Source organism: Aythya ferina (genome assembly GCF_964211825.1).
Source record: "Aythya ferina genome assembly, chromosome: 3".
NCBI classification, from domain to species: Eukaryota; Metazoa; Chordata; class Aves; order Anseriformes; family Anatidae; genus Aythya; species Aythya ferina.
The window spans coordinates 66,711,025-66,722,617 of NC_140298.1; the positions used below are offsets into that span (position 1 = coordinate 66,711,025).

General features: G+C 43.3%; 1 protein-coding gene across 3 annotated transcripts in view; it reads right to left on the bottom strand.

The window, feature by feature from the left end:
* Positions 1-11,354, bottom strand: part of USP45 (ubiquitin specific peptidase 45) — a 54,769-nt gene extending 43,415 nt beyond the window's left edge. For all 3 annotated transcript variants that reach the window (XR_014691436.1, XR_014691437.1, XM_084514541.1), the window contains exons 1-4: positions 11,228-11,354; positions 3,583-3,692; positions 1,991-2,160; positions 287-390 (exon numbers count right to left, since the gene is read on the bottom strand). Coding sequence is in view for 1 of the 3 variants with exons in the window: in XM_084514541.1 (XP_084370667.1) it covers positions 287-390; positions 1,991-2,160; positions 3,583-3,682 (374 nt within the window). In the remaining 2 variants the exon portion in view is untranslated. The remainder of the gene's footprint in view (positions 1-286; positions 391-1,990; positions 2,161-3,582; positions 3,693-11,227) is intronic.
* Between the last annotated feature and the right edge of the window lie 239 nt (positions 11,355-11,593).

An 11,593-nucleotide genomic window follows, 5' to 3' on the forward strand; every position in this document is an offset into this window, starting at 1 on the left:
GTTTGTACAATGGAGGTGGTACTGAGAGAAAAAAGCTCTCTCCGGGTGGGCAGGAAGGGAGCATACCAAAACCACTATTTACTTTACTTAATTTCCGACCTCTCTGAGAGTCACAAGGACAAACTAATTTTCACTCCAGAAAGCCTGCCTCTCTACTCTTTAGAGATCTATATAAGATATTCATTTTGTCTGTCAAAATGATTCTTTTTAATTAGAAGGCATTGCTTTAAGGTACAAGAAATCCTTATATATAAGCATAAATGAATACCTGCATACTCATTCTTACCATATGATCCATGTGCTAAGACTGATAACAATGCAATGAGGTTCTGTACGCACTGTTTGGAAGTGTTTAAGAGAATGCTGGCCTTCTGAGTTCTTACTACATCCCTAAAAATGGAAACATAACACAATGAAGAAAAAAATGGAAGTAGATAAAGACTAAGCTATTAGTAAATAAATTACAAAAACTTTACTTCTTAAAACTAAACAAAGTTATAGTGCCCAAATATTCACTTGCAATGCCTGAGAAGGTTAAACATTCTTTATAATTCAGTATTACAAAGATATGAATTAACTTTTTGCAAAAATAAGCACATTTTATTTTTTCTAATAAAGGAAAACCCATTACAACACAAAAAAAAAATCCCATCTTTTCTATTTGGGAAAATCAGTTTCAAGTATAGCTTGTTCTTAAGCTTGTTTGGATTTAACAGAACTAATTCCTACCTTTTGAATAAGAATTGTCAATAAAAAGACAATTATGCCATTCACAAAGATAAGAATTTTCTTTAAAAATAAAAAGTGAAGGAAATGACTATGTAGCTTATTTGGACATGGAATATCAAGGACAGGACTGCATAGGTAAGCCTCACTGCTCAAGAATGCTACATGCATTCCAGACAGCAAATGCAAAAGGCATATAAATTGTTTTTTTCGCTAAAAATATACTCAGAATACACCATTTATGTACAGCAAATTCAAGAGAAAGCATTTGCAGTTTTTCAAGTATCTACAGAAGAGGACTTAGAAGTAAAGACTCATCTCTGAACAAGGCATGAGTTTTGGTGGCTACTGACTACATAAACATGAAAAAGCACATAGATTTAACTTGTTTTAAAAGCTGTCCTTAACTGAAAATTTTCAGAGATAATCTGAGTTCTCCTCAAATCTACTTAACTATCTTTTGAAGCATGTTAATAGCATGTTTCTGCACAAAATTAAATCGGATTAGATAATCGTGGTAGAAGCTGGCATCTGTCCTTACTTAGAAAGACCTACAGAAAGTCTAAGAGAAAACGTGAAATGCTTTTTTTCTGGCAACTATTAGCTGAATTAAGCATGACATTGCCTGTAAACTGAATTTTTCTGCATCAGCCTTTACTTCACTCACAAGCCAGAAACCTGCACAAGCCCTTGGGGTCAGGACCTGCCATTTTAAACTCTGGGACCACAATTTGACATTATAACTGATCCGGACTAATGGCTAGCTGCCATAGAAAGCAGCATTCTCACTCCTGCACAGTCCTTTCTCCCTGGTTTCAATCAAATCTAGCAACTGAGCATCCATAGTATGAGCTGATTCAGGAATATACATATTCATTTATTCATGCATTTTTGTCGGCTGTATCTTCTGCCCGATAAGCCAGACGAACTGATGCATTTTGCAACTGTACAGTTCCTGGAGTTAATTTTCCATATGTAGCAAGAGATGGAAGAACAGAGAAAAGGTGGAACCATCACCTACTACCTACAAGGCTGAACTGCACCACAATGCATAAAAGTAACTCAAAATACTGCCAAAAATCAAACACGAACACAATTCCACATCCCATTCTATTAAAGCTGAAGCATAGATTCTCACAACCAAGCACTTATGTCATACCGCTTCACTGAAAGGAATGAGATGCCACACAGGCAGGATCTGTACCAGTCATATCCTTTAGAAAATCAGGGCCTATCCACCACTAAATTTAGAACACACACTTACCTGAGAGCCACATTTGAGGCACAGCCATATGTCTGAAGGGGCCACGGGCTCGCCATCGCTCATCCGCCTCTCCTTCAGACATTCTGAACATACTGACCAAATGCTCTGAGCTACCGCCCTCTTCACATGATGCACATCCACTGCTTGGCTCACATGCTGGCAGGTTAAGCCTACAGAACATAACACAATTAAACATAATAGTTATGAAAGGGAGCACATGTACGTTAAAGAGGAAGGATCTTCAACAAGTCAGCATTAGGAAAGAACAAAACTAGGGAACATCAGCCAGTTGCTCCCCATATACTGAACTTAATAAAGGATCTATTTCAGTCTTCCTACAATTAAAAACCCTTTCAAGTCAATAACCACCACCTCTTTAAAACAAATAAGCTTCTTTGTATTAGGACTATTAATAGGTCTACTATTGTACAAAATTAATGACCCTGTTTTGGTTTTGTCAACAGTGAAACACTGCATAAATCTGTTTTTGTACATAACAACACAGGCAGTTGACTCCTATCTGAAAAAAAATATGTATTTCCAAATACCTGTATACAATGGGCACAAGCCACACTGCCTACTTATACTCAGTTTGTGCACTAGGTCCTCCAGGGCCTTTTCTGCAAACCTGCTTTCAAGCCATTCCAGGTTCTCACCCTGTAATTGCATGTAGTTATTTTGGCCCAGATACAGGGCTCTCCACTTGCTTTTGTTGATCTCCGTGAAGTTTCTGCCAGCCCATTCCTCCTGCCAGCAGGTCCAGGCCATTCTCAATGGCAGATCTACCCTCCAGGGTATCAGCCACTCTCCCCAGTTTGTCATCACGAAGATGACAAGAGCGCAGCCTCATGATGACACCATCACCCAGCTCTCTAAGCACCTTCAGATACATTCCACCCGATCCCACGGATCAGTTTGCTTAACAGCTCTCAATCATCTTCTATTCTGGATAATGCTTAAATCCAGAGTCTGCCACTAAGCTCAGGCACCAGGGAGGACTGTGTGCAGATGTTACATACGAAGACAGAGGGGAGGAAAAAAAATGTTCAGTCTTTTCCTGAGTCCCTTATCCCTAGGCCCCGTCCCCTCAAGCTACATGCTCATACTTGCCTCAGTCTTCATTTTGCTGTCACAGTACCCAAACATGCTGTTCTTTCCCTTCACATCCCTACCAGATTCAATTCCGAGTCTGGCTTACCCAATCCCATCCCTACATAATCGGAGGCCCTCGGAGGGCAGTCCAAACATGCTTCTGCCCTCTCTGTCTTTCGTTTTTGCCTCAGCTTAGTCAGAAGCTCCCTGCTCAGCCAAGCAGCTCTGTGCCATGCACACCTCAACTTCTGCACATTGGAAAGGACCATCCCTGTGCTCTGAAGAGCTTGCCACTGAAGACCAACAAGCTGCCATGCCCTTCAAGGCAGTCAAGTAGTTTAACAACCTATCATGCCAGAAAGACTTGATTGAGGTCATTTTGTTATAAAGTCAAACAGGAAAAGTATTACCTGGTACAACTGAGATGTGGTTTTCATCAGTCAACATAGATTTTATTAGCCTTCAACCTTAGGGCAAAAAAAACCCTTAAATGTATTTACCTGCAATATCATCTGAAGAATCTTCATCCTGTGGCCTGTTAGGCCTTTTGCTTCTCTTTGTTTTCTCAGGGTTGGCTCTTGATGGATCTTTCACCCGCATCTGTTATTTACTAGGAAGGAGAAACAGAGTTTACTTTACTTTCTAATCCCTTTGCCAGGTTTATTGAGTTTAAACTCTAAAAGTGTAAGATCGAGTCACATATTCAAATCTCATGAACACAGTTTCAGACTTTGACTAATGTCACTTATCTTGTAATAAAAAATACAAATGTATCAGGAATGAACTCCTAAGAATTGCTGTAAGATCAGTTTTATTACATGACGTTATAAACTGTATCTACACTCTTCCAGGCAGCAGTGGTAAGTATCTGGGAGACTGCAATTGACTTTATTTCTGTCATTTTAAACTACTACGAAGTTCCAGCCTTAGGTTCTGGTAGGTTACTGGTAACTTTCATGATAAGAAAAACTTCATTAAAATAAAAGCTTCTCTTCTCTAACATATCTTGGTAAAGGATTCTGTGACCATTCACACGTGCACATTCCCTAAAACCTTTTGAGTAAATTCTGACAGTTTAAGAAAATACAGAAGACTTTTGATTCTTGGGAAACTGTCCACAACTACAAGTAAGAACAAACCGCAGTGTGAGCTGACTCCTCTATTACACATTAGAGAACCCATACAAATGAACGCTCTCATAGGAAATTAGTAAAGGAGTCCTAAGAGAAACAGAACTAAATTATAAATATTTTCCAGTACACTTAAAAATGAATAAAAAAAACTTCAGAGATTTCAGCATACTGTCATTTAATCAAAATTCAAATCTGAATTCACTGAATCAGTACAGTTGTGCATCACAGCTTCCCTGGCTTAGTTTACAGGATGTGTTTCAACAACGTGCTTCAGGAAAAAAAAAATAAAAAAAAATATGTTCTGTTTTCCAAAAGCATATGAATATATGACAGTCATATACTCATACCACATACAAGTTAATAACGTCACCTGCCCCACTGATACCATTTTTAACTGTCCTACCACATTGTTGCATAAGAAACCTCTGAAATATTCTACACTTGGGAACTGCAAAAGAAATACCCTTACTATAGATCAAGTAAATAAGTTTGTCAAAGCTTATAAAGTTTGTCTACCTAAGCTTTTAAATCTTGATTTTGGTGTTCCTCCCCCTTTCGTATTTGTAAAGCTCATCGGTGGAAGAGTCCAGATTCCAAGATCCCATAGAGTAAGAAAGAAACCTTCGCTCTCTGCTTCCTCGCACTGGTGGCTTCATGTCCCTCAGCCTTTGAGAACACACTTTGTTTTTTTGTGAAATGCTACATTTACATCACAATCAATGTACACTACACAGTCAGGTTCTTAAATTATAGATTTCCAAGTTTTCTGTACTTAAGGGTATGAAGCTTCATATGCTTAGACGTTCAAGTAAATAACGCTGCTAAATTCAGGACTTTGCAGGTTTGTACTTCACGCTCAAGCAGTAAAGAAGATCTGAATATTTCATCTCTTGACTACTTATACTCAAGAACATTTCAAATCCTTGATGTACATCAACAGCCACACAACACAGCAGCCCCAAAACAGTACAATGTGCTTCAGATCCAAACGACTTCAAAAGTATATTTATTTCTACCTTGGGATCTCATGATATATACACACATAAGCTTCCTGTGAAACCTCACATCACCACTTGTTGTGCTGCCACTTAACCAAGCACAAGACTCATCAGGACATCCACGAGACAGCAAGGCTGATACAGCTGCTGTTAGAAAACTGAGGATTTTGTGTTATATTATGTAAAGAGTTAATAGCAAAGGCAGCAAAATGCCCTCCCTAAAGGAACATAGCTGTGTTTAGGTTATTCAGCACTTACGTAAATGATCTACCAGTTCATTTCAGCACGAAAATCCTTTATCTATTTGGACAGATTATGTAAGCTGTCCAAGCCACAGCTTTCACCCAAATGAAAGTCATTTCAAGATCTCAGATAACTTTACAAAAGAACGCTTTTGCCCCCAGCCAGCTGAAATGCAAGCAAGGCTTTTCCACCTCTGAAAACCCGTGGCCAGCGGGCACTATTGGAGCAGGGCAGGAGCTGCCCGCTGCTGGAACCCACTCTCCACAAGCCTTGGGGACACGTGGAGAAGGCTGAGTGTCAATTAGTACCAAGAACGATCTGAAACGTGGCATTTCTAACTGAATTTAATCAACGTGGCATTAGAAACAAACGCTGGCAGGAAACCCAAGCACTGACACTGCAGGCTTGGGAATCCACTGACCAACCCAGAGATTCTGCAGTCGTCTTTGAGTAAGAGCAGGCACAGCAGAAGATAACATGGACCATTAGATTAATCAATTTTCATAAACACACACATGGAGGCATCCATCAGACAATGTTTACTGACCTGAGAGCTCTCAGAAAAGCCACAGAATACCAAGGACCTCGCCAGCCAGGGTTTGTGCCTGACTTTGAAAAGCACGGAAGTGGGATGAAGCAGTAAGAACACGGCAGCTGCTCAGCAAGCATCCAAGACACAAGTAGTGTAGTAGAGACATGGAACTATTTGACCTCTTCCAGCACATTCAAGGACAGAAAACATTACAAGTAAGAATTTTAATCTGATGATTAAGATCACGGCCATGAATTCAGACTCAAAACGCTTACGCCAGCCATGTGATTATTACATTTAGCTGAGAAAAACAAGGAGGAAATGTAAGGTGCTTCAGAAATTACATCTCAGACCTGCTTCAGTTTATGTGAAATAAAATATTAATAGGTTATTGAAATGAAAGCCCTGGACAAAAATAGAGCCAAAATAAAAAAAGCATAGAATATAGCTAAGAAAAAATTAAGAGAGAAACTCTCTAGGTTTCTTTTGGCCATAGGAGCAACCCATTCAGGACAAGCAGGCAGAGGGGGAACAGACAATTCACATGAAATAAACTTGATACACTGAGGATTAAATACCTTGGTAATATTCCCATGATTTGTCTCTTTCAACCCCAGTTTCTTTTTTTTTTTTTTTTCTGAATACGTTCAAAGACTAATTTGTGGCTACAGTGATCAACTGAGGAGTGTACTAAAGGAGAAAGACTTCCTCCGAACACATGGGCAGGAAGAAGCCTTGCTTGGAATTTCTTTAATTTCTTTTTGTGATGGAATAACAAGTACAGTACTTTTATAGATAAATTTATAAAAAAAGTACTTTTTTAAATAAATTAAGATTGCTGTGGTAGAAAAATCTGAGTTCAGCCAGCATGTTACCTTCACCCTGATCTCTACTCAGCACGCAGTAAAAATCTTAAACAAAAATTACTCAGTTTCATGGAAAAAATAAAGAATATAAATAGAAAGAGCTGAATCTCTCCCATTTCAACGATCATTTCATACAAAACTAAGAACTAGTATTTGCCAAACTTGTTCATACTCTCTGAGCTCAGCATACAAGAGTTTGAACTGTAATCATCATCACTTGCTATTCTTGGTTCACTTACTTTTTAAAAGACTCCTAATGGCAGCCTGCCTACAAAAAGCTGATTAAGATCAGAAGCTCCTCACTGTAACTGCTAATTTCCAGCTTTCTAGAAAGATCAAAACACTTCAAAAGTAGCAGAACAATCTGCCTACCTAATTTTAAAAGCTTCAGATTTGTCAAAGTGCCAAAAATCAACCTAAGATGCCAGTGCTAAATTTGTTGACTTAAACCTAAGGCATACCTGGTCTATTTTTACTGTAAGGTATGTGTGAAATAGACTGTATTTAACACAAAAATGCACCCTCTTAGTAAAGTACACATTTAGGAACTACGAAGAGTTGGATACAGTTCCTAAAATAAATGTTATTTCTTAAGTTTTATGTCTTACTGAAACTCAGTAGAGCTAAGACCAACAGAAGATACAAGGCCGGAGTGAACCTGAATTTGCTTTTCTTTTGGGAAAAAAAATAAGCAGGTCTTTCCTCTCCACAGGATCCTCCTGCAGCAGAGGTGGAGAAGCAAACAGCCTTCACTGCCTGAACCCCTCAAAACCCATTCCCACCTTGCACACCTGACTCAGAGGCTAAGTCCCTCCTCCTACAACCCCACAGCTCACCTGCTAAACTGCAAAACGTGCAGCCTCAGCGTGCTTCCCCATGCCACAGCTTTGCTGCTTGTAATATTATAATAAGGTGCCAGCTCTTTCAGGCAAGAGCCGTATTTTTGCTCTTATCTGTATAATACTTATCACAACATTTTTCCTGATTCATGACAAACTGGGAGGATTATATTTGCAGTACCAGAATGCAAATGGTAAGATAAAAATGGCATCATAACCATTAGCTTATCTAAGCATGCTTACCCTATGAAATATAGCTACATGGGTCTCCAGATGGCCTCCAGGTACTACTTTGGATATGGGAAAGACTCTCCCAGTAGGACTGGTCATTAACTGTGAAACCAGTAGTGTTAATTATTTCATCAGTGGGCATCTGAATTGAAAGGAGCTGGGGCAAATATATTTACCTTTACCTCTTTTCAGCTGGGGTATGCTAAGTTCCAGCTGCCTTACCATTTGTAGTCAGATTTCCCAATTAAAATTACACAATTTTATGTCGCTAACGAAGAAAAAATAAAATTGCATTGGACAGGAAAAGCAATAGAGAACACTGAATGTAGCATTCCAAAAATTAGCACAGGGCTTTCATGTATCCTAACAGAACTGTACAGCTGCCAAGAGCAGACTACCACCGAAACACAGGGCTGTTGAACAGAAAAGATGTGCAGATTAAGTCAAAAGGTCAAGATGCTCTGTAGCATATTTGTGATGCGGCTTTACAAGCTTCCTTCTAACTGTGAAAGTAGAGAGAGACGAGACTCGCACAGGTCAGAAATGCCAGATCCTCTGTGACCACTGCAGAGCTGCCACATGTTTTGATGCGAGCTGCAAGTTGATATATTTTGGATGTCTGTTCAGAGCATTACCTGTGGCATTTTGGCTTGCTCGCTACTAGATCAAATGTCATCCGATCCCAGCAAGAACCGCATCCATCACGGTCAGCAACTGGGCAGTGTCATCAATCAGCGGGCCGGGGCGCTCCGCGCTCTGACGGCCACCAAAACCTTTGCGGCAAACAAGCCCTCGCTGCCTGCTGGAGCAGTAAAAGGACCAGAACTCCTGACTGGTAGTGGCAGCCACACTTCTTCCCCTGGAAAATGTCATCTGAAATTCTGAAAGTGTCATCTCCGAGATTTCCTAGCCCAAAGGCACATCACACATCCTGCACCATCACCAGAGCTCAAACGCCAGCCCTGACATCGTACTGCAGCCCCAGAAGGGTGAGACACTCACGTACTTTTTGCACGAGAAGTGAGACAGAGATGTCTGACTACTGGATACAACTTTCCAAGTGAGATTAAACATCCCACAGCATTATGTACTTTCATTAATCATTTTTTATTCATCTGCCCATGCTACGCACGGTCTGTTAGTGTTCATGTCTGCATCCTACACAATCCTCTTTGTTTTTGCTACTGCAACCCACTCGCCACACAAAAACTACTTCTAATGATGAACAGAAACCAGATGTGCCCAGGAACAGAAAGAGCCTGTAGCTGGCTTTATGACTAAAGTAAACACAAGGATTGAGTGGATAAAGGAGTAGTTCTTTGATGACATATTTTGGCTGGCACTTTATAGCAAAGGTTTTGTTAGTGTCTTATGGAAAAATTCAAGGATTCCTCTCAATATCCAACTCACAAAGCAAATCCAATTTTTGCTTATGTTCTCTATCCTACTTTAAACATGTTGTCAAAAACATGAACAGGCCAAGAGGGAAAAACATATGGGCTGATGCGTTCATGGTCTAACATGGATTTTCCCACACATTCACAGACATCCCTGAAAAAGTGAAATAGACACCATAAAAAGAGCCATAGCTTGTAAGTAATGGTGTTGGCCTGCAAATGAAGACTTTGTGTGTGAAAAGGCGGTTGGCTGATGGAGCTGACGGACTAAGCAGTCACATGGCATGAACAGTGATGCAGAGTGCTGTCACCACCGAAAATTTGAGGGAGTAACAACCAAAACAGCTGGAAAATGGACTGAACTCACAGCACCCTGGCAGGAGAGCAATAGGACAAAACCTTGGAAAAGAGTGGTTTGAGATGTCATAAGGGAAAACAAAAGGCAGTATCAGCAAAGGATGAACTGGAAAGAAATGTCTGTGAATTCCAATTTTTTTTTTTTTTAAAGTCAATAGCAAGTAATGAAAAGGAACTGTGGTTGTAGCACACTGCTTGAGATAGCAGAATGAAGCCCACCCAAGATAATACTTAAGCTGAGAGTCTCAGTGCCAGAGACCCATGTAGTCCCACACCTAAAGGTCTGAATCAGAGCAGATCCCAGGTAGATGAGGACTCTGCAAAGCCTTCCATCTGCTTTGGAAGCTGCAGGAGTTAACTAATTAATGGTGGTAAAATCGATAAAACCAAAGGACTATGAAAAACTAGCCTGGGCTTTTTGAAAGTCAAAGTCTTGCTGCCGAGAGCAAAGAATTTCATTCTATCATCTTCCCAGGCACAAATTGCCCCAGTTTGTTTTGATGACATGTCTAAAGTAGAACAACTTGTCCTTGATCTACGACTGATGTTCACAGCAGAACCTGGGAGACGCCAGCTGTATTTCTGTCGGTTTGGCGGAAACAAAACTACAGAACACCACTTCTTCAATATTTCATGAAGAAATCTGACAAAATATTTACAACCGTAGTAAGCTGCAGAGTAGGATACGCCTTGTAAAATTGCTGTCAACCTGGCACATGTGCGAGCCGCTACTGTACCTGTATCTAAAACATGTGAAAATGAGATGGGAAGGAAGCCTTTAAAACATGAGTTTTCCCCTATAAAAGGGTTGTTTGACGGAATTCGGAGACACCTGTAGCCACAGCCATCATGCAGCAAGACGCCTGAAGTTACCGCCACCTGCTTCTGCTTGCCTGACGTCTTTATTCTCCTGCTTCCGTGTTTAACAGGCAGCCCCGCATATATCTTGTTTAACTGCGCGAGGAGCAGCGGATCCACAGCAAGAGCCGGCTGAAACCCTAGCAGCACTCAGACAGCAGGAACTGGAGCCCTACACAAACCCACGCATCGCGAACGGAAGCACGAGCTCGAGCACAGCGCTGCGGGTCCGTAACACCAGATTTCAGCCCCACGCTCTCCTTCCCTCCCTGGGAAGCCAAACCCGGGGTACCAGGGACCCATCCCCGCTCTCCGGCCGCCGCCTCACGCCGCTGCAGGCTCGGAGGGCGCAGGCGGCCCCGGGCTGGCACCTGCCGCGCTGCCGGGCCCCGCCGGGCCCGTCCGAGCCCTCAGCGGGGCGCTCGGCGGAGCCTCCCCCTGCGGGCACGGCGCCGCCCGCTCGGCCCCCGGGGCTGGCAGCGGGCCCCGGGCTCCCCCCGTGCCCCCGGTCCGGCCCCGGCCTGCTGCTGCTGCTGCCGCCGCCGCCATGTCGCGGGGCTCGGCCCGGCCGGGCGCTGCCGGGCTCCGAGCCCCGAGCTCCGCAGCGGAGCCACCCCCAACCCCAACCCCGGCCCCAGCCCCGGCCCCAACCCCGGCCCCGGCCTCCCCCCCGCGCTCGGCCCGCACTCACGGAGCGGCGGCGGGGCGCGCAGGCAGGGAGCGGCGGCAGCAAGCGGCGGAGGAAGCTGGGCCGCAGCCAGGGCCCCGCCGCGCCGCTCCCCGCCGCGCCGCTCCGCCCGGCACGGCCCGCCCCCGGCCTCGCCCGGGACCAGGGGGCCGGGCCGGGGCGGCGGGGGGGAAGGCAGGGAAGGGAGCGGGCCCCAGGCAGGCAGCTTGGGGGGTGTGGGGTAGAAGGGGCTGCTGTGGTGGCCGGGGATGGGGGCGTTACGCGGGCACCGAGGGTCGTGCCCGGGCGGTGTGCCCCAGGGGAGAGGGGAGTGAGAGCACGTCCCAGGCCGAGCTGTGGGTGTGCAAGGCTGAAGGTCTCAAGGCTGAA